We start from the raw sequence: 24,238 nt of genomic DNA, 5'->3' as shown, positions 1-24,238 counted from the left end.
ACCCTGGTGAGAGGTGCTCACAAATACTGTGCTCAGTATTCAGCACAGATTCCCACCTAAAAAATTCCTGTTGGCACAGGCAGGGGTCAGGGATGGCAGGGAACATCACTTGCCAAGCAAGGAACTCCTGACAGGCTCATAGATTTCTGCTGAAATGCTGTCTCATTTTCTTTTAATTCAGAGGCAGCATCAAAACAAGGAAGTTTCTAATGCAGATATACATTTGTAAAGTAGCAGATTTATCTGTAATGTATTTGCATGTGTAACCGTTTTATTACTTTGTCCAAAATCATATATTCCACTGCATTCAGGCTTTAATTAGTTCTAGGGCATTATACCATCACCAGTATGCTGTATTTCACAATAGCTACAATATTTTTCAGTTAAATTAAGAGGTAGCTTTAAATGGCTCATTTATTAAACCAGAATATACTAATATTTTAAAGAGAGGTGAATCCTCTAAGCAGAGAAGATAACCATACAAGTAGAGTTCTGCTGGAGAAATGTGCAGATTATGTATTTACTACTGTGAATAAATCTGAATCAGGAATCTAATTAGCTATTGTAATGCCTTAAAGAAACTAGTCTTTACCACAGAGAGGGGAAGTAGGACCATATGTTCAGGTTTTTTTTCTTTCATGTCTCTGCTTACTTAAAGAAAGCCATACAAAAAAATACCAAAAGATCCAGATTGCGGAGACACAGTGACATGGCAAAGACAGAAATCACCAATTTACATTAAACATTTTGTTTTTCCAAAATCAAACTAGAGAAGCTTCCTTATACCTGCTCCTTAAAAGCATTGTCAATCATGTAAAGTGGAGACAAAGCATCATCAGTAATTACAATGCATTGCGTTATTTCATCAGGCTATGAAGATATAAACGCTGTATGAATGGTGGCAATTTCCTTCTGTGTCACACATTACACACACTCTCTTTTAGGAACAACTGGGGAAAGAAGCTGGCTTCTTTCTATAAATCATCCACTTGAAATTTAGGAAGAGGATTTGCACTAGCCATTGGCAGGACTTGAAAGTGAAGGCTATTAGCACTGCAGCCAGTACTTCAGAGCTGCTGAGTGACAACTGCTGACCTGTGAAAGAAATGGCAGTCATGCAGATGTTGGCATGGTGGAAACCCTAAAAACAATGTCAGGGTCATCACTCTTCAGGTGGTGCAAGCATACCCAGCCCCCTGAGTTCTCTGAAATACGACTGATGGAAACCAGCTGAAGAGCTGTGTCATCACAGCAACAAAGACAGACAGGACTTTGGGACCTTCCCTTTGTGACAACTGAAATACTTCAGGCTGCACTACTCTGCCCCCTGGAGCTGTCTTAGAAAGCTTTCTCCACTTCCTCAGTTACAACACAAACTGTCCCCATCTTGTGCTACTCCCAAATCTTCCTGCCTTCTCAGTGGCCAAGCATGGTCGGGGTAGTCCTGGGGGTAAAATCACGATGGGAGACAGAGCATAATGAATAGCAAAAAGGAGAATGCAGAAATTTATGCAGAAATGGGGTCTATCTATACCACTATTTTTCATTTCAACTTGCTAGTCATAGAATCACAGAATCATATAGCTTCTAACAGTTTCCACCCACCTGGAGCAGCACAAAGCAAATCTTTATTTTCCACCCTTCCTTTCATTCAAAGGTAACATAAGCAGAAATCATCAGGACTTCATCACTAACCAAAATGCTGATTTGTCTTATTTTTTCTCCCCACTGTTGTTTTATGATTTCCTACTTTGTGTAACACAGAACATAGGGAATTAAAGAACACATAGCCAACCCCGCCTTGCCAAGCAGCAAGCTTTCAGTTCCTCTGTGCATAGTGTGCATTTACAGAACAAATGTTAATAAGAGATGAAATCTGCTATTCTGAGTCAGTAACTCCATAAACACATTGGAACAAATACAAATCAGTATCAAGCTGCATGCCAGCCTGTATGAATATTTCAATGTTCTTTCACAAAGAAAAGTAAGAAGTTATCCTAAATAGACACACAACTGGATGTAAATGGGGAGCACCATTCATAGTGCTACGAAGAACATCCACTTAGTGCTACTCTTGTGAGTCCATAAACTCAGTGTTTGTCTTTGCTGCATCCTATGGCTTCAGATCCTGTCACTCACAGTGAGATACTGTAAAAATAGCAACGGATTGTGGTTTTGACTGACAGCATGAGTTCGAAAAGTAACTAGAGCACATTCATTCTAGAACAGTAGCCAGTAAATCCCATATGCAGTCAAAACCAGTGTCACCTGGTGTACCAGGAGGAACTCCATGCAGCAGCCAGACATCAGTGCAGCATCCTGTAGTGCAAGCATATCACTAAGCTGATTGGACAGCAAATGCATACAGCAAATTCCCATTTCTCAAACACAGTTAGCAACCTCAAAACCCCTTTTTTTTAGAACTGAAATATTCTTCTTCCTCTGAGAGGGCACCTGACCAGACCCTGGAGTCTAACCTTACCGACACATCGCGTTCCCTCCTCGTTGGAGTGGTAGCCTCTGCTGCATGTCAGCATGTTCCTTTGACAGGTGTAAGACCCAACGGTATTGATGCAGTTGAATCCTGGTTTACATGGCTCAGGGAGAGATGTGCATTCATTAATATCTGGTGAAGAAAATGAATTAGAATAGTGAGAGAAGCTACTTAACCTTTCTGGTCTTGTTTTCTTCCAGCTGTCACTTCTTTTCCTTCATTTCAATGTATTGTGCTGATGAAGGTCTCCTGTGGCAAGACTTTCAAATTCAATATGCAAGCATGCATATCTTTAAAAGGACAGTGATGTTTAAGTTAAATTCACAGCAGGATTTGATGAAAACTACATGTGGTCAATATATACCTTTTGGAGAGGCTAAAAGCAAGAGGAGTTGGCCAGTGCTGCTACACATATGACAAACATATTCCCAGTCAAGACTTACCCACGCAGTTTCCCTCTGGGTCTTGTAAAAATCCATCCATGCAGCGTTGCTTTGACTCACAGTAGAACGATCCTTCTGTATTCTGACAAACGAAGTTTACCTTACAACTGTGAGTTCCCCTCTTGCACTCATCAATATCTGTTATCAGATCAAAACACCAAATTGTGACCAGCGAAGCTGTAATTTTCAGTAGTCTTCATGACTAGCTAACTTCTCAGAAGGGAAGTTAGGAAGCATTACTGAAATCAGATAACAAACATTGCCTATGGGAAATCTGAGGTTTAAGTGTGTTTGCTCTTGGCCATTCATTTTAGCAGAGGCTTCAGAACTTGTCTACAGCAAATATGACTCATGTCCCTACTGCCTTGGTCACAGCATCTCTTGTAAACCACAAATACTCAGACAACTGCAGTTTTAAAATCCTAAAGACCCAAATGAAAACTACAAATAAGGTACACAAAATATGTTCCACACTCTTTCAAAAGCAAAATGGTCTCTTATTCCTCAGGAATTCCAGGTAGAAACCTACCTCCACTGAATTTTATATTAATAGGGCATTTCTTTTCAGCGAGGCTGGGATTTACTGTGTACACATGTACATATCTATATATACATGTACTTACATACACAGAACAAACACTCATCCAACTCTGAAAACTATACTGAAAAAATGGGAATGAGAGACAGTGATATCAGTAACCAATGTTCCTCCTCTGCAGTCAGAGCCCAACACAGATTTCTCATTTCTTATTTACATGTGTGAGATTATTTCTCAGAGCTGTTCACCAACCCAATGCTTGCTTGCTGGGCAGACTGAAAGCTTAAAAGTTTCAAGCTTATGAGTTTACACACAACTGATCTGTGTTGAGTAACTGCAAGTACCAGCTGGTTTGCTGCCACTTTCCAGCTGAAGAAACCTCACCCAGGAAGAGACTTCAGCAGTAAACTCATTCAAAATTCAGTTCCTGTGAATATTTTCAAACGCTGCTGGTTCCTAAGAACACTCCCTGTGATGAACATCTTTACTAGAAAATAAGACAAACAGAGGAAACTACATCTGAGGAGTCCCCACTCCTCCAGGAGGACAAGGAGAGAACTGCTGGTACTTCTCTTTCTATTCTAAATCCTCAGTTAAATGCCAGGGCCACAGGGGAACGTGCAGAAAGTACAATATTCGTAGGTTCATAGAACCACAGAATAGTTTACGTAAAAGGGACCTTAAAGCCCATCCAGTTCCAACCCCTGCCACGGGCAGGGACACCTTCCACTAGAGCAGCTTGCTCCAAGCCCCTGTGTCCAACCTGGCCTTGAACACTGCCAGGGATGGGGCAGCCACAGCTTCTCTGGGCACCCTGTGCCAGCACCTCAGCACCTTCACAGGGAAGAGCTTCTGCCTAAGAGCTCATCTCAATGTCCTGGGTTCAACAGCAGCAGTCAGTTTTTCTCCTTCTTAGTAGCTGGTGCAGTGCTGTGGTTTTGACTTTCGGCCTGGGAATAATACTGATAAAGCTGATGTTTTCAGTTACTGGTCAGAATGTTTACCCTGACCAAGGACTTTGTGAGTCTCATGCTCTGCCAGGGAGGAGGAGAAGCCAGGAGGAAGCAGGGACAGGACACCTGACCCAAACTAGCCAAAGAGGTATTCCATACCACAGCACGTCATGCCGGGGGATGTAACTGGGAGCTACCCAGAAGGGCACGTCCTCTTTTCTGTCGGGCTCTTTTCCAGCGGGCGGTATTGTTTCCCTTGTTATTTCTCTTATCATTATTATTACTGGTGTTAGCAGCAGTGATTTGTGTTATACCTTAGTTACTGGACTGTTCTGATCTCAACCCGTGGGAGTTACATTCTTTTGATTCTCCTCCCCATCCCTCTGGGGGGGTGGGGGGGGAGTAGAAACTGCGTGGTTCTAATTTACGGCCTGGGCTTAAACCACGACACTCAATCTCCCCTCTGTCTGGTTAAAGCCATTCCCCTTGTCCTGTCTCTACCAGCCCTTGTCCAAAGCCCCTCTCCAGGCTTCTTGTAGCCCCTTTAGGCACTGGAGCTGCTCTAAGGTCTCCCCTTAAGAAGCCTTCTCTTCTCCAGGCTGAACCAGTTCAGATCTCTCAACCTGTCATATATTAATTGTCTTCCTACCATATCTATAGACAGAGACAATGAAAAACGTAGAATTGAGTATTTCATAAACTGCAAATTCAGGAGATATCTGTAGGCAATTTTACAGAGCAGTTCTGAAACTTCAGTCTTTCTTATAGGTCATTAATTTAAAGGCTACTTTAAAACAATTTGTAAATTTTGTAATCTTTTATAAGCTAACTTTAAGACTAGAAAGATTAGCAATAAATGTTAGAAATGCTGTAGAATCAGACAACAGAACAAGACATTCACAAACAACCTCTCAATTAAACCAAGGTTTCTTTATGACGGCTGTATACAAAGTGAGATTTCTGAACAGTTCTGTTTATGACCTTATGGTATATGTCAAGAGCTCAGTTCTTCCCTTGGGCATCTCTTACTCCAGCTGTCAGGAAACTCTTTGTGTAAAAAATTTAGGAGTAAATAGCACTGACTTTTGCCCCAGAAGACAGGGCACATGTGTCTATTGCACACTCCCATGCTGCAGAGCAACTTCTGCTGTGCTGATGTTAGCAGCTCCAGTCAACCCCTATAATAGACCAAGAAGGGGGAGATGAAGAATAACTTCTTAACCCCATGAGAATTCCAAATGTAAATAAATGCAGACAGACCTCCTAAACACAGGAAGGGCCAGACTGAATCAGCCCCATGATCCACTCAGGCTGTGATTCAGTGCTCAACAGCAAACAGTATCAGCCCCTTCAGAGAAAAGAAGAGCTGGGCAGAGGAATGCAATAGGAATTCCCCCATCAGTGAAATCTCTTTCTAACACCTTAAAAGCAGGGTAAATCCTAATTCATAAGGTTTCATCAATTTTCAAATAATTTATAGGTATTGCTGGAAACTATTTCAAATAAATGCATGTCAGAAGTGGCCTATGAATTTGATCAGCCTTTTATAGCTACAATCCTGGTATCACAGCCCAGCCACAGTAAAATGCTTTGCTATCTCTTCCCTTTGCCTTTTGCTAACAGCTATTGCATCAGCTGAAGAACACTTGTCTTACCAACACATTCTCCATCTTTCAGTTCATAACCTGGCTGACAGCTCAGTTCCTGGAGACACTTGAATGATCCCACTGTGTTGAGGCAGTGCTCTCTCCGCTGGCAGGTGTGTGTGTCTGTCACACATTCGTTGATGTCTACAAGGAACAGTTCAACAAGTCAGTGCCATGTATTTGGCAAGAGATCTGCCTCTTTCTGCTCTTCTGGAAGGAGTCAAAAGCTCAAGTGAAATTGTTTTTTCCCAGAGATAGCCAATACAGCCTGTGCTACAGTATTCTGATGAAAGACTTTTGTCCCAGGATCTTTTGTTAACACAGAGCAACTTAAGAGACACAAGTCACAGGGAGATCTCCTTCTCTTCCCCTCTACCCAAATGTGCAGTGGCATTGAGGACAACGGATGCACAGAACTGCTTGAATGCAGGGTATGGGCAGAGCATTGATAATCAGCTTCTGATTTACTGGAGAGAAGCCTCCTGGACAACTGAATTAGAAAGTGGTTAATGCTCATTGTTCATGACCAGGTTTTCCCAGCTCAGCGTATGTAGCAGTCTTGCTGCTTCATGTCACATAGACAGGAGCTGCTGGTGTGGAACTGCTGCTGGAGACAGGAACTGAAACTGCCTGCCTGGCTGAAGGTGGAGTCATGTAACACATGGATTGCCTAAGGAATATGTCATTAGGAGTGGATATAATGAGAAAATATGGAGAGAGAAAACCTGAAAGGCTCAATCAAGGTTGTAAATTTGTATTTCAATATTAAAAGAGATTTGATTTCAGCAGGTGGAGAAGGAAAAAAAAAGTCTTTAAAAAAAAAAAAAAAAATTACTTAAATACAAGGTTACAGAATGTAGGACAATTTGGGAAGGAAATGCCATACCTCTAAAGTGGTACCTTTTGATAGGCTTGGGTGAAATAACCTCAGATTCAGGTTTTGCTTATTTAAATAATGAAAGCTAGAAATAGCAAATACTTAAAAGCAACAAAAAGGGGTAGAGACTGGGAAGAGAAACTTTCCTGCGCTTCTCCACAAAATGTTACATATTCACATCTCTGTATACAGCTAAGAAGTACTTCTGGAACTAACAAAAGCCAAATGTGACCATAACCATTACCAGTCATCTGGTTTCTCTGCGCATGAAGCTGTTTTCCTATATACACTAATGCAAGTAATCTTGCCCCTGAGCTTGCCCCTGTTCCAGTGCAGTCTGGATCAGTTCATGGCAGATGGTAGGGCTGTGTTTCCATTGCTAAAAAAACATAGCTGTCAGAAGTGGGATTCGAACCCACGCCTCCAGGGGAGACTGCGACCTGAACGCAGCGCCTTAGACCGCTCGGCCATCCTGACTTGCACTGCAGCAGTCACGTGACGATGTGTTTCCCTGGATGTGCTCCCCGATGATGTGCTCATCTCGGCTGCAGCACCTCATTCTCAGAGCAGTACAATATCAGACACATCACTTCCCCTCGTGAAGCATGAAAACAGGAAAAGCCATTTTTAAAACCTTTTGTCTCAGAAAACGTGTCAGCTTGTTTTCTACCAAGTATATTAGGAGGAGCACCAAGACACTTCAGTTCCTGCTGAAGTCAGCTAACTGGTGACACACACTGAGTTTGGCAAGACCAGTGTGTTAGCTTGGTGCCATGTGATTTCTCATTTATTTGTGCTTTGTTTTCTTCTCACCACTATTATTCACATGCTGTGTACTTGCTGTTCAACGGCAGCTGATTAATCCACAGCAAGGTCACCGCCAAGCTGGAGATATCTCTGCGTGTCCCACACAATGCTGGAGTACTTCCACTGAGTGGCAAGTACTTGCCTACCTCGGTGTTTTTACATAGTGATGTCCTCCTAAGGCTTGCACAGTTCCCTGCTTGCTACAGATTAGAATGCAGAGTAAGGAACAAAATTCTCATAAGTGGTCTTGGCTGGGGGGAAACACAGCCAAAACAAAGAAAAATCCCCAGACCAAACAACCTGCCCCTCCAGCTCACATGAGCTGCTGTGGTAGACCTCTCTCACCCGACTACACCTAGCTCTTAAATAAATCTTCTTGTTGTTGCTTGGGTTTTATTGAATTTTAGAGGTAAATGGCTCTGGATAGCCACTCAACAGCATCTAAACCAGTGCAAAGACTCTCTGCTGGCTATACAACAGATCTGAGATTATCTTTTCTTGCAAACCACAAAAAGCCTTCCCATATAAACAAACTGTCAGCACTACACTGCATCATGTGAACTCCACTCAGTTCAGCACGATGGTGGAAAAGCCAGTAGGAGGAAAGCGTGCTTGCCTGAAACACTACCCAGAGAAGGTAGGAGGCGTTCCGCCTGACTCCCAGGTGTACACAGGTAGAAAGAGGGTTAAGATTTCACAGAGGAAAAAAAGATCGAATATAATTTCCTGGTTTGTCTACATTGTTTCATTCAATTTTCAAATCTCTGAGTACTTGAAAAAACAAGTCCAACAGGCCAGAATGCATCTGAGGAAATTAGAATGATGGGAACTGGAAGATTACAAGCAGAATTTCTGTTTCCAGTGAAATTTTTGTGCACAAGTGATGCATTGATCATCTCTAAAGCCTAATGATTGTGACCTGGGTTCAAATTGTGAGCCATGCATTATGCACAGCTCTGGTCTGTCATATCCACTGTTAGGGCATGAATCTCATTCTCCGGTATCAGGCCAGTTGCCAGCCCACCAAAGTTCCCTTTTCCTTTTATTACAGACATGCCCTTTTTTGTTAATTTTCCTAAATGCATTCCTAAATGGTCATGCCACAAAATGAGATCTCTGAAGACGTGCAGCATCTTTCTCCTGAGTTCCCACCTGCCTATGTCATTGCTGTTCCTACCAATGCCTATTGCAAAACAGCTTCCCTTAGCACGAGCGTGGGAAAAGGCATCCCTGGAACTGTGGTCCCAGTTTGTACTGGGGCAGCACACGGCTCTTGCACGAGCTCTGTTCAGCCCAGGCTGTACCTACTATCATTTTGCTCTACCATTATGACACACAGTAGAGGGGAGTGATGACTGACTGTATTTCTATGAAACAGGACAATCTCTCTCATTTTTCCCTCCCTGTTGATTATCCATAAAATCAAGAGTGCCCATAACCTGCCTCTCTTCAGTACTGGAAACCAGCTCAACAAGTCAGCAAGATGATTTGCAGAGCACTAGGAAAAACATGAGTTATGTTTTAAGTTTGAAACAAAGTTAACTCCCAACATGGGAAGCTGCAGCCTTCATCCAGTGCAGTTCAGACTAGGAGGTAAGGCAAGATGGTATTTAAAAAAACAGGAATAAGAGGAAAAATAATTTAGTAAATATTAAAAACAAGGAACAGTCAATTTTTGAAAAACCTACTAGGTCGATGTGTGTGGCAACAACATTTCTCACGTGGTGCCAGTAAAACCAGAATGAAATGTAATCATGTAATACCTCTTCTTTTCAATACGTACTTTGACATTAAAAGTTAATTTTTATGCACTTTTTCTAACAATGTGAAATACAGACTTTGGTTTTTCCTGCAGCTGTAGTTCCTCAGGATTTTTTTTCTCTTCAAATGACTTCAGCTCAGTTTGCTTTATGGAATACATCTGCTTAATGTAGACCCGCTGTTACTTTGCAACCACCCATTCTGTGCTCACGCACAGTCCCTGTGGGTCAGCAATAAAATGACCACTTGCTGCTCACTCTGGAAGAAGGGGAAATTTAGATGGGAAGAGCAAAGAAAGCAGCAAAGTAGCCTCCTGTCAGTGTGGATGCAGGTGGTGGTAATGACTTTGCCTGAAAGTCACCAGGAAAAGCAATCCACATTAAAAACATCCAACCTGGCTCTTATCTCCGGAGAACATAGGGCTTTCAAGCCTAAAGACATTTTAATATCTGTTCACAAAGTTACACAAAGCTGGTGTGCGCAAGCTGTTTAAACAGCTGGTGACTCTTCACTGTGCATGGTTGCCTTTCAGGAATTCTGGATATCTGCTCTTGAATGCACCTGGATTTATAATCTTCCACAGTCTGACTAAAGGAAATTCAAGAGATAAAAGGTTATCGGCTGTTTTGCTGCTGCGCAAAGATTGCTCCTCCTGTCCCTAAAAATATGCAAAGAGTAACATCATTAAAACAACAATAATTTGCAAACAAATTACCAAAAAGCTTTCCTCATGGAGTTTGAGATAGCTCAAGATGGAGCACAAAAGCAGTTAAGCTGGCAAGGGATACCTTAGGTGAATATGGCTGCAATGAGACGGTTGAACAAAACAAACCACAGTATGCTTGTGGCTTTCCCCTTTGACTAGAAAAATAGGAAAAATGTTAACTGCTGCAGATGTCCTCCAGCACCACAGAGGGCAGAGCTGTGCACGGGTAGGGAGCACACAGGGCTGATCTAGCCAAAAAAAAAAGAAAAACAAAAGAGAAACTTCAAGTTTTCTAGATTATTTACAAGGATACCTGTAAAAACCTGACCTGCAGTAGAGACATACAGAGGTTTGATACTTAGTGAAGGAGAAGAGGATCTTTTACCTTTACAAATGAGAGCTGTATCTTTCATTTAATGAGCAATGCCTGAGGTTTATCTTTTATCAGTCACAATAAAACTCTGTATAATGTCATGCGGTAGAGGACAGGAGAGGAAGAAAGTGAACAAAAGGAAGCACCTGGCATCTTCTGTAGCCCCTTCTGCCAAAGTTGCTGACAAACATGCATTAATTTACTTTCAGAGTGCTCCTGGGAGATGTAGAAAAGGACAGCTCTCTCTCTCTATATAAATGCATAGTCCAGGAAAAACATCAGGAGATTAAATAGCAAGATCCTCAGAAGCAGAAGGCAAGGTGAGGCAGTTCCTTCAGCTGCTCACTTACCAGACCTTCTATTCAGAAGTGTGGTACGTGCAGCAGGCTCTGTGAAAGCCATGAAACCCATCATGCAGACTGTGGCCATCTACAAGTACCACCAAGTTTCCGTCTCACAATCTGGTACTTTCTCTGTAAAGACATCCTTACTTCCAGTAGTGTTCTCTCAGCCATTTAATTTAAACTAAATAATTTCATTAGTTTTCCATGCTTACCAGTATCTCTGATTTCAAAAGAAATAATAAAACTAAATAAATAAAATAAAATAAATAAAAAAAAAACCAGTTTTGACAATTTAAGAAAAACACAGAAGATACTGAATTGCATTTCTGCTCTAAACTATGACAATGCATCAACTTTCCTGTTCATGCCCTTATGCCATATCGTAGAGTCATGGAATTGTTTGGGTTGAAGGGACCTTAAAGCTCACCCAGTTCCAACCCCTGCCATGCAGACACCTTCCACTAGAGCAGCTTGCTCCAAGCCCCATCCAACCCTGCCTTGAACACTGCTACGGATGGGACAGCCACAGCTTCTCTGGGCACCCTGTGACAGTGCCTCACCACCCTCACAGGGAGGAACTGCTTCCTAGTATCTAATCTAAATCTCCCCTCTGTCAGTTGAAAACCATTCTGCATATGATGCTCATTAATAAGATGAGATCATAGAGCTTTAAAAGATAGGAACAAAACCAAAGCTGTGATTGTCAGAAAAACGATGTTACAAATGTAGAAGAAGGACGAGTGGAAGGAGGTGAATGTATTCACACATGACATTATACTCACAGGCACTGCTGCTTTCATTAATGACTACAGGTGAATGTATTCACACATGACATTATAGTCACAGGCACTGCTGCTTTCATTATTGACTACAGGTCTCTGGGTGCTCCATTTTTACAGCGTTACAACACAACACTGCCGCAGCTCAGGTGCCTCCTAAACCAGCCTCTATGAAAGAAACCCTAACAGAAACTATTTCATAAGCTCAGGCCTTGGCTTTTGGAAGGAAATTGAATCCTTATAAATACACTTGTAAAAATAGATTGGTTTCTTACATTAACTTAAATAGCAGGGATGATACAGCAGAATTATGATACATCTTTGACATTACACAAACAAATTAGTCTATTAGTGATTCTGGCACCAATCTGATTTTTTTCCATTGTTTTGGAATGGATCTTTTCCACTGCCCAGACTTTTGCAGATTTCTTGAACTGTATTTATGAAGTTTCGTTGTTTCATGATGTCTGGGGATTTGCCAGTACTGACACTGTCCAGAGAAATCAGCTGCTGTTTTCTTAGTCCACTTTAATAGTCATCAATACTGCTGTGGTCATCATACCTATGGAGTTTTATGATTTTTGCACAAAGTTGTATGTATCCTGAGAATGTATTGCTAGGGAAAAAGCCAAATAGCATACAACTCATGATGTTAAGTGGCTGAGCAAATGGTGCACATGTGTTTTTACTAACTCATATTGAAATGTCATATGCAAAGATAGCCAGAGAGCCTTTGAGCACAAATGGTTTAAATGCATTGCAGAGCATGAAGAATTATGATGCTGTGGTGAACGGCTTACACCTATCATCTTACCAACACATTTTCTATGCCTGTTGAGTATAAAGCCCTCTGCACAGATCACTCTGTGGTTGATACAGTAGAATGATCCCAATGTGTTCACACATAATTGTCCTCTGGAACAAGCGTGAGCACCTGTGAGGCACTCATCCAAATCTATATCAACATGTTGCAGCCAAAAGGGAAAAACAGAATTCTATTAGAACAATTGCTGAAATGAAACAATACTTCTTTCACACTGGAGATGTCCAAATGAAGTGTGTTGGAACTACCACATCAGCACCATGCTATAATACATACAGTGTTACACTGAAAATAGGGCTGGAATAAACTCTCAGAGATCATCCAGTCCTTGCTTGCACCCCTACACTGTTGTCATCACAGAAAGAGATATTCTTGGAAACAGGCAGTCACACAGAGGCCATGCACACTCTGCAGGAAACCTGCTCCAGTGTACCACCACCCTTACCATCAAATCCTTACTTGAATACAGATAAGAAATGTCTCTTGCTGCAATTTAAACTTACTACTTCCACTGACATTAGCAAATCCTTTCACCTCCTGTCGGAAAATGATTGCCTGGAAATGCCCCTTTTGATGCTGACATCAATTAATCAGATTAGTTTCCACCACACTTGAGTAAGCAATGCGCAGTGACTATTTCAGCTGGTGACATTAAATTCCCATTTTCTTCACAGACTCTCCAGAATTTCATGAAAATGATTTGTGATTTGTTACTCAATCAGATCTGAGATTAAGAGGGATGTGGATCACATGTGAGCAATTCTGAGCATCAGAAGCTTCTTTCATTTCACTGCTGGCTGTTATTGCTCCCATACTTCCAGATTTATAATTAAAGTATGTCACAGGGCATTGCTTTTTAACCTCCAGCACTTTCCCGAGCAAACATATCCTTCACCACTACCCAAACATGTTCATTTAAGATTTATACAACATGAACAATCATGATGCAGCTTTGGAATTCACCATTCATCATTGTGCAGGCCTGAGCTTCAGTGTCAACTGAAACACGTGGAGCTGAACTAGCTCACAATGGCACATTCTTCACAGCACTGAAGCCTCATTGGATTCAGGTTTTCAAGAAATAAAACCAAACAAAACAGATGACAGGGCAGAGCTATAGCTCTGAGGGGGTTCCTCAGGACAACAAACATGCCCAAGTCCTGCTAGCTGCTCTCGTTCTCAGGAAGAAAAGCTGCGTGTCCATAGCTGTGTAGACAGACACTGGGGAGGAACAGCAGTAGGAAGGGAAACCAAGAGGGCTGAAAAAACAGCCTGGAATGTCAAAGGAAAAAAGTACACATCCAGGCTTGCCTTCACCTGAAGTCCCCAGGTAACAGGCACACTGGACAGATGTGCTTCAGGAGTCATCTGTAAAGCAGATCTGGTATTCCTTCTGCCACTGGTCTCTGTGCCACTTACAAGTCACAATACTGAAAAGAAGGAACTCTTAGAGAAACACTTAGGAGTATGAGGTAGAAAAGTGCTTTAACCATGTCTCTGTGGTGAACATGAACCACTTACCTTCACAAGAAATCCCATCAGCCATGAGTGTATATCCAGACAAACAAGAACACATAACATTTCCTTCCACAACATTGCAGATGTGTTTGCAGGGGCCATTATCTATACAAAGAAAATTGCAAAATACGTTAGCAATCACAACACAGATCAGCTGAAGTTACAAACCTCCAGGTCACCCAAATATAACCTCAGTTTAGGCAATGGGGAATGCAGTTTGTAAACAATCTGTCCAGGCAGCCCTAATCACTCAACCCTCCTACTACTACACCTGTGCCACTCCTACCTGTATTGCTCACATTATGCTGCACAGCTGTACTGCTTACCTTGAACTACACAGCAGGTGTGTAACAACCCTGAAATAAGAGAATAGCCTCAAATTACTTCCACAGCTTTCCCCTGACAATTCCTCAGCCTCATGCCAGAAGTAACAAATTAAGGATGTGCACTGAAAGCAGATTGGTGAAGGGATGTGTGGAATTCTATTCTGGCTCTCTAAACACTCCTCACTTATCTGCACCTTCAGTTTATACCTCCAACATACCTTTACACTTATCCTGCTCTTCTTCTAAAGACACGATGCGAAGAGGCTGAGAAGGAGAGGCTACTGGAGGGATGGTGGCTTCTGCTTCCAGCCTTGTCACCTGTCCTCTGTCAGAATCTGTAAGGCAGAGGAAGAGATAGATCAGAGACAGCATTACGTCCACCATCAGCCCATGGCAAGGCTCCCATTCATCCCTCTCCATCGTGGTTTGCAGGAAGAAACATTCTGGTGACCTGAAGAACTGCCTTTGCATGGAGGTGAACAGTCAGTTTTGGAAGCTGCCATCTGTTTGGTATGAGCAACTGTCCAACAGCACAAACATGTAGAGTGCTGCATGCTAATGGAGATGCTCGCAAACACCATGGATACAGATCAGGGAGTTTACCTGAAAACAACTTCTGGAGAGTAAAATGAATAAAACAAAGTGTTACTTCTGTTTCCTCAAACACTGTTCTATTGTAAACACAGCGGCTGTCTTTCAGTCAGTGTATGACCGAAAAAATACTGAATCCAAGCCAAGTCTTTAAAGTCCTTCTGTACATCCCATTTCAACATGGATGGAAAGGATCCACCTTTACAAGCACAGGATACCCTGGAATGACTTTTACACAGCCAAGTGGAAAACATGACAGCTGCTGTCTGTCATGAAGATTTTCAACAAACAGTAATGTTAAAGGTATCAGAATAGTTAAAAAGAAAAAAAGCTCTAGTACATTAATAGAAGTAATCCAGTTTACCAATATCACCAAATCAGAAGCCTAAATCATAGAATCACAGAATGGTTTGGCTTGGAAAATACCTCAAGATCATCTAGTTCCAACCCCCTCTGCTAAGGCTAAATTCTTTCTGAAGAGGGATGTGTCCTGTTCCCATTGATTTGAGTACAAGTGTCAACCGGAGCAAAATGTGAGCCACCGAACAATGACAACATTAAATGAGTGAGTGATTGTTTGGGATACAGAAAGAGCCACTTAATTAGAAAAATATAAACATTACATCAGAGACAACCAATGGGCTGTAACACGGAGGCAAATAAGAGGTTATGCTTGTGGCATAAGCTGAATTGCCCAGAAAGAGAGCAGAGAACAAGAAGTAGCTTCTGAAGTTTCATCAATGTCTGCTTTCTCCTTGCCTCGCAGAGCCACTGCAAGCACATCCCTCCTTCCAAGCCTCAGGAAAAAGTGTGACATGTTCTAAAAAGCAAAAGTTAAATGCAAAAACATTCACAGTCCATCAAAGAGCAGGAAATGTGCTGGGACAGGTTCAAATACAAAAGCATTCTATCTAATCACAGGAGTAAAAATTACCACCAGTATGAGATTTACAACTACCTGGTGTGGGTGCACAGAGCACGTGACAGAGCCGTGCACATACACAGAGAAAACTGGGACATGGAAGGCCACTGTGCCACGTAGAGCACAGCTCATGCAAGTGTAGCAAGTGAGGCTCCCTGCCCTGCCACCTCCCTTGCCCAACCTTTGATTGGATCCAGGACTGAAGGACAGCAGCAACCCTTCCTAACCTCTTCCTACGTGTCTCAGCTGTGTCACTTGCAGTCCCTACCCTTGTTGCACTCCTCTTCCTCAAGGGATATCTGACCCCCCCCCTCAATTCTTGGCACAGCCATGAGCACTGCAGTCCTACACGTCTGCACTGACTACCCAGATACAAGGTGTATTAAACCAAATCTGCCCTCAGAGTTAGTGGTGGGAGAAGCAAAGCAAAGCAAAGCTAAACCACACGCATGTGCTCCAGGTGAAGGATGAAGCCAAATTTTGCAGTGCTAAAATAAGAACCACTTTTTTTGCCTCTTTTGGATCAGGTTGCTTCCCCAGAATTTTAATATAAGCAACAGATCAGAGCGCTGCTGCAGAAACCCTGTCAAACACATTATTGATGTAAGCACTGCACATCACATTGAGAGTGACATAATGAATGCTGTTTGGCTTGGGCAGAAAGTATCCGAAGTCTACGGAACTTTGTCATTGGATGGCAGCACTTACTCTGCTTGTTAAATAACTGAAAGCACTTGTAACTTAATATAAGGTTTCAACTTTTAGGGTTATCTGATTTCAGATCTTGCCATTGGAGAACTCCTGACATCAAAAAAATTACAGCACAAGAGACTTTCTTTTCAAGCCTTCCACCACACTAGATATATTAAGATTTTGTATCACTGAAAGATGTTAATGATTTTAGATAAAAATCAAAACTCAGGAAGCAATGATGTCTGTCTGAACTGGGGAAAGTTCATCTAAAGGGAAGCTAAGTGTGAAATACAAAATGACTCTGAGAAGAAAAGGTATTTCATTAACAACCTTTACAAATCCTCTTTTGAATAGCGAAAACAGTCTCGATTTGAACATATTAAATACCACCCTGCCCCCATGCCACCAATACACAAAACCAAGACATAATTAAGTTTCCTAAATTGTTGGTTTCCTCTATATTATTAACCTGTCCAGTTTCTACAGCAAATGTCCATGCAGCAGCACCCATCAAATACCTCACAGAAACAAAGCAAGCTTGATAGATCAATGCAGTTGGCACAAAAACACCATCGTTCATGGTGTTTCCTGCCCATTTTCTCACCTGGAGAGCAGCTGGTCCCATCCTCTTGCAAAGTGAATTCTGGAAAACACAAGCACTTGTAGGACCCCACGGTGTTTATACACAAATGCTGACAGAGCTCCTCACCATACATAAGACATTCATCCAGGTCATCTCCAGGCAGGTTATTTGACAGCTCAGCTTCATTATTGATGGACAAAGCTTCATTGTGATCTTCTGTCTCTGAAACTACAAGAGAACAACACTTGCTGGTTCTCTAGCAGGGCTGTTAGCATTAGAACTGTACAGTACAGAGTGTTTCACCAGATGAACTCCAGATACCAAATCCACTCAGAACAATCCAAGAGCAAATGAACCCATCCTGAAGATAAGACCATTGTGCTGCAGATCCACCACCACCTCCTTCCTGGAGGAAGAGGCATTTTACAGGGGCCACTGAGAAATACGGTGTCACTGGGAGGTCACAAGCTCACCTTTCATGTGGACTGCTACCACCATTGCTACTGTTATTTGAACCAATGCATCACACTGAGGCCCTATCTAAAATTGGCCCCACTGAAGAACAACACTGAATTTCAAATTTCAGGAGAAAAGCTTGTCCAGTTGGTTTGGAAACTCTTTTCAACACAATACTACTTTATTGGTTACCTCTGTAGGTAGCATCACAAACCTTCGGGGACCCTCTTGACAGTGACATGGCTGTCCTGCCTACTGCTTTTAAACCCTGCCAAAAGCACCATACTTTTCCTCTCTTGACAAGGATTGCCAAGACTTTCTACCATACTACAATTAGTTTTTCGGGAAGTTTTTCAGTTTTCCTTAAATACGTACGTGCAAACTTCCTCGCTCAGTGAGGCCTCAACTAGGTCAAAATAAACCCTTATGTTTGTTGGTGAAGAAGAATACACACTTAGTTCACAAGAAGAGAATGGGCAAAAAGGGAGCTCCAGCATATGTAGGAGGTCACCATGCAACTCATGTGTGACTGGTGGCCACAGAATGATATGGAAGGAGTGTGATCTTGGGCTGAGGGAAGAAGCAAAGCTGTCCAAGCTCCACATTCCTCATGCTCCCTTTGTCACACCTCTTTGGCTGCAGGGGTTTGACTTAGCTCTTCAGTGTCACTATGTTTGCATGTTGAAGGAGTGCAAACTAGCTTGCAGTCGTCTGAGGCTTCTCCAGAGTGTGCTATGAGAAAGCTGCTGTGATGTTCAGCAGTATAACAGGAAATCTATTCCCAGGACGCTTCACTGGTATCAGAACCCATGGGACTACTTTGTCTGGAAAAAAATCATTATTTGCTTAATGAAGAATCTTTCAGGATTGCTTGTGCTAAAAGACAATGACCAGCTTCAACTTTGCTTCTTACCAATGTCTCGTGGCAGGTCTCTGTACTATGTGACTCAGGGGGAAAACCCAAAGCCCCACACTACTAAAAAAGGTACATTTTAACAATCAGAAACACCTACTTCTTTTTATTATCATTACTTAAAACTGTTTTAAGAACAAGGAACTATTTCCTGCAATGTCTTCAAACCATAACTGGACACTTACCCTTCTCAGGTGTCACTGTTGGCAGAGGTTCAGGTTGCCTTTTTATTTCTGGATGGATGAAGTGGTCTCCCCCTTCACAGCAGGACAGCATTACATGGCTGCAGGGATAGCCCAGATTGATGCTGGACTCACAGGATTTCCCCTCACTTCTCAATCGCAGGCCCAGATTACAGCAGTCACAGCATTGCTGCAAGAGGAGATCAGTAACAAGGGCTTAACACAACCTGCTCAGGGGTGAGACCACACAAAGCCCTGGCACTGATCTGCACTGTCTTCAACAGTGGAGCATCTGGAGAAGCCCCTTGGTTTAGACAGTTGCAGACATCAAAGCTTTGCTGGTGCTTGGTTTTGCCATCCTACGCTAACTGTACCAGGCTGCAAACCAAGTCTCAATGTGACGATTTCAGCAACTCCGCATGCAAGGAAGTAATGGTGCCACAGACCATCTCTTTCTAGCTCTTGCACACAGCCATTGCTCTGCATATAGCATATTCTAAACAAAGTAACACAGATGTACACATCTTTGTATTAGAGCTCAAAAACGTTTAGTTGTTTGAAGCAATGTGAAACGACTTGTAAATATCTTTGCATGGATATGAGGATCAGCACCAGCATTTGAGCTCTGGCAGTAAAGACTTTCCCCTGTGCACCACTGCCCTGCAAACCTACTCGTACCTTTAATCACCTGAGTGTCCAAGGGACACCATCCTGCTAAGACAGTGGCTAGTGAAAGACCAGGGTGTATTTTGTGAGCTATTTGCCTTCCTTTTCTTTCCTGAGTGCATCTAAGCAGCAGCTTCACTGACAATTGATGCAATGGGGGCCCCTGAAATGTCATCTCTCCTCCAGTTTCCTCTGCTGCAGGTAGCAGACAAAAGCTGTGTTATGCTTTATTCAGTCACATCCAAATCTATTGCAGTCAGGCCACAGAAATGTATTAGGTGTCCGTCAGATTCAAAAAGTCCATAACATGTATGCATAGTGGATACCTAATCAAGAAAGGAAGCTGAGGAGCTGCAAGTCTCTGCTAGAAACATACAGAAGTTATATGTGAATTGAAGATACCTGTCTGGATTTAAATGCAAGTGTCCTGACATCTCTAATATATACATATATTTAGATGCTTTCACAGACAGAACAGTCATAAAATGCCAAGTCTCTTCCCCCCTACAATTCCTTTCACGGTCAGGGCATCCAGCCCAGCAGCACTCATTTGCAGGTTGCAGCCACACTGAAAGAGCATCTCTGAACTGAGGGAAGCGATTTCAGGGTCTATTCAGATACTCAGTCTATAAAAAGGCATCAGACACATAAAATGAAGGTCATAATTCAAACTGGCACCAGTTGGCTGCGTCAACAGAAAGCCCAAGGATGGAACTGAAGAAAACTAAACTAAGCCCTACTTCCCTGACCTGAGGAAAGCAAATAAGAGCAGCAGTGTTGTGAGGGTTGGACGCAGTATGGAAGTGGAAAGGAATCATGTTTCATGAATAGCAATCCTAGATGTGTATTCACACAAACCCGGAGATTGTCTCTGCTAGGAAGGCTGGGAACACTGCCCTCTAACAGGACTCTTCCTCCAAGTCACCTTTTTCCAGTTTCAAACACTGTTGCTTTTAGTTTTTGAGCATTTCACACACAGTTTGTATCCCTCACACATTCAGCGCAGTACCTATGACTACAGCTGATGTTTTATGTTCCTCTTTCTAATCTGAGCACCCCCCCCAAACATCATAAATACTAGATGTTGTTCACATTTGCAAATGTGCAAATATGCACAGCCATAAAGAGTTGCCTTTACATGCCCAGATACATGTTTGTGAAAAATTGACAGTACAGGTCCTGAAGATGCTGCATTATTTTTGATGCTAACTGGACTAAATCATCTTTTCAAAAGACGTATTAAAAAATAACATTGAAATAATGGCTTGTGGTCATGCTAGAGAAGAGAAACATCCTGTTTTCATCCCCCCCAACCCAGAATCCCCAACTTCAAAATTCTATGAACTGAAAATTCTACTTATATACGTATATATTTATACGTATATACAATTTTTTTCAGCTTCAATATGCAAAATAGAAGTAACTAAGAAAAATGCATGTTTTTACTGAAGTATTGTAAAATATTGGAACATTTGCCTTGCAGAACATGTATTTTTCAGTCAGAGTTTTGATTCACAGTTTCTCCTAAGTGCAGGCATCACAGGGAGTATTAAATCACTCACACACTTTTCACAGGGTTCACGTAGTTTCCAGGTAAATAGAAGTGTTCCATTTTCCAGTGGAAAAACTTGTTCATGGAAAAGTTCCTTTTAAAATGTAAAAACTTGAATGTCTTGATCTTCTCTGAGCTCCCTTTTCAACTACATCAGAGTCCACAACTGATTTTATAACAAATACGATTATTTTTACATTGCAAACAAGAAACACACCTTGAGAACCACTCTTAGATTCACAACATTCTACATTTTTCTCAAAAATATCTTTGCAAGGAATCATTTACCATGGTGGCATCTCCATTCACTGGGAAAAAGTGCTTAAGCATGTGCTTTTTATATTAGACTAAATAACAACTGAAGGCAGCCTAAAATTAAGTCGTATTGAACACAAGTTGAATACCTATAGCTAAAGACCTGACACTCCTGCATTCATCTAGAAGTAAAGGAAAGGACCTCACACCTAAAATGCCTGAAGAAGACCTACAGACGTTCATTATCTGAAGTAAAACCCCTGGCTTTTGGCAGGACAGTCCAAACGTCTTGCAGACTTTGGGGCAAAAATCTTTTCGCATTCCATACAAATACCTTTGATCTATGGCTCTCAGACACAGCAGTGGCTAACAGCGAAGTGGATCAGGGGAAACACTGCTATACACGGTCAGCATTTTCTGTGAAGTCACCTCTAAACGAATGTTTCATAGAATCGCCGACTGGTCTGGGTTGGAAGGGACCTTAAAGCCCACCCAATTCCAACCTCCTGCCATGGGCAGGGACACCTGCCCACCAGACCAGGTTGCTCAAAGCCCTGTCCAACCCAGTCTTTCTAACGTCTCATCTAAATCTATCCTCTTTCAACTTAAAGCCATTCCCCTTGTCCTGTCCCTAAAGGCCTTTGTCCAAAGCCCCTCTCCAGGTTTCCTGCAGCCCCTTTAGGCACTGGAGCTGCTCTAAGGTCTCCCCTTAAGGAGCCTTCTCTTCTCCAGGCTGACCCAGCCCAGCTCTCTCAGCCTGGCTCCAGAGCAGAGCTGCTCCAGCCCTCACAGCATCTCTGTGGCCTCCTCTGGACTCACTCCAACAGCTCCACATCCCTCTTCTGCTGGGAACCCCAGAGCCTGGACACTGAGTCATTGAAGACACCTCTCTGTGTGCACCTATATCCAGCCAAGTCCTTACCCAGCAAGTGGTCCATCTGTCAAATCCATGCTTTTCTAATTTAGAGACAAGGATGTCATGTAGGCAGTGTCAAAAGCTTTGCACAAGCCCAGGTAGATGATGTCAGTCCCTTATTCACCAATGCTCCATCATAGATGGCCACAAAATTTGACAGGTACGACTGTCCCTTAGTGAAACCTTAGTGAAGCCCTTAACTGTAACAGAATAAGAAAGCCTTTGAGTCCCAATGGTATTTATTCATGTCTTTCATTTTTTCAAGCAGTAGCTGCAATGACTAAAGAGCTAAAGGAGAACAGAAGAGGGCAAAGCCGTTCCTTGATAATTTTACCATTTCAGATAGTTTCTCTTGAAGGAAAACATGACATTGGAACTGGCATGAGGAGGTATTCCACAAGAGTATTTTGTAACTTGTTTCAGTTCAGACAGGAATTATGATGTTTTCCCTCTCCACTTCTTTATGAGCAATGGCATGTGTGCTAAGACTTACTTTACAGCTCGTGCTCTGTCTGGCATGTAAGAGACCTACAGTGAAAACCTCAGGATAATAATCCTGCCACATTCAGAAATATTAATGTTTTCTCCCAAATGTACAAATTCTCTTTTTATGGCAAACTTCAAACCCAAGTAAATAATGGTTGTGAAAACTTCAAATCAACGCGGCTGATTAAACTTGAAGCTCCGCAGCAGCCGCTCATGTATTTTGCTTTTCCAGTGAACAATTGTCCACAAGAATCACCAGCGTATAAGAACAGACAGAACTAATGAGTTCCCTGCTGAGACAACGGAAGCTGCACTTTCGCTTAGCTATAGCTATGTAAATTGTTATCACAGCGAAATGACTTCTGATATGCACCCTCCTGGTAAAAAGAAGAGTGAGCAAGATGCTGAATCTTCGAACTGGTTTAAATTGGTTTAGCTCCAATGGTTCTCATAAAGCAAATCTCATTTGTATAAGCTGAGGCTGTGGCTCATGATTTGTGATTTAAACCGTTCTTTAATGGTCTGTCTTTATTTATGAACAAAAGCTTTCTTCATCGTCTCAAATGCTTCTTCATCTAAGCTGTAATCTCGTTTAACTGAGAAATGAGGCTGCAGCTCAACCCTGCAGCCAAGTAAACTCTTCACTAATGGGTTTCACATCAGATCGTTGATTCAGTTTTGCCCTATAATTTTCTACAGCCTTCTACATCACAGATAGAAAAGCTAAAATGATCTTTTCAGCTGTTTCCAAAGTGAGGAAGCAAAAGTAATACAGCAAGTTACACCTGGAGCTGGAAATAATTCAAAGCAACATTCCTGTGAAGCTTTCGAAGAGGCTGCATCACCAAGCAATTGAAACCTCAATGCAAACAGTGCCATTTCCCTGCCACATTCCTGCAACTTTATAACCTTCTGTGCTCAACGATAATGTATGAAGAAATTTCTGCTAAATGCAGGACATGAGGACACTTCATATTAACACCAAAGCCTGTAGAAGCATCAGAGCAACTCACCTTGTATGCTGATCCTCCACAGGGATCTCCTTCCTCTGGCCCACACACATCTCCTTCCTTCGCAGCGATCATGCCGGCCAGGCAGCTGTTCTCCTTCACGGTGGAGATGCAGCACTGCTTCTGAGCAATTCTGCAAAGGAATATGAGCTCAGGCATTCACTCACATTGAGAAGACATCAGGAGGGGCTGCAAAATCACCCGGACCTACTGGATTCACAACACATTCCACAGATGTGGTCTCTCTTTGACATATGTCTCAGTACTAGTGTAGATGGTACCACTGACCTTTGCAGGATGTATTTTGTTCATATTGATAGTAAAAGAATTAATTAATAAATGCTCAAGAAGTGTTGAGTTTAGGTCTCAAAATCTGGTCATTGATATCCTTTACAGCTCTCCTATATTTGTGCAAGAGTCCCTCTGCCCTAGGTTTTATTCCTCAGAAGTCTTCAGAAGCTTTCAGAAACAGCAAACAGACAGAAGCCTTCTTCTTGGACAGTGGCGAATGGAAATGCACCTCTACACATTTCTTCACCAGCCAGAGGACTGAAGCTCTGGACAGGATTTAAGGAAAGTATCATGTCACAGAACCCCTATAAACTCTCTTTTATAGCTCCACAGA

The 24,238-nt window shown here is 42.2% G+C and overlaps 1 protein-coding gene across 1 annotated transcript in view; it reads right to left on the bottom strand.

Annotated features, from left to right (window-relative positions):
* The window catches only part of FBLN2 (fibulin 2), a gene marked incomplete at its 3' end in the record, with an annotated part of 74,790 nt that overhangs the window by 9,447 nt on the left and 41,105 nt on the right, over positions 1–24,238 (bottom strand). The window contains exons 3-11 of the mRNA XM_080625676.1: positions 23,617–23,746; positions 18,732–18,918; positions 17,199–17,405; positions 14,607–14,723; positions 14,066–14,167; positions 12,536–12,676; positions 6,084–6,218; positions 2,938–3,075; positions 2,483–2,626 (exon numbers count right to left, since the gene is read on the bottom strand). Of these exons, the coding sequence (XP_080481802.1) occupies positions 2,483–2,626; positions 2,938–3,075; positions 6,084–6,218; positions 12,536–12,676; positions 14,066–14,167; positions 14,607–14,723; positions 17,199–17,405; positions 18,732–18,918; positions 23,617–23,746 (1,301 nt within the window). The remainder of the gene's footprint in view (positions 1–2,482; positions 2,627–2,937; positions 3,076–6,083; positions 6,219–12,535; positions 12,677–14,065; positions 14,168–14,606; positions 14,724–17,198; positions 17,406–18,731; positions 18,919–23,616; positions 23,747–24,238) is intronic.

Source organism: Psittacula echo, assembly GCF_963264785.1.
Source record: "Psittacula echo genome assembly, chromosome: 9".
NCBI classification, from domain to species: domain Eukaryota; kingdom Metazoa; phylum Chordata; class Aves; order Psittaciformes; family Psittacidae; genus Psittacula; species Psittacula echo.
Note: the sequence above shows the minus strand (reverse complement) of the source record. Positions and strands in the feature narration are given on the sequence as shown.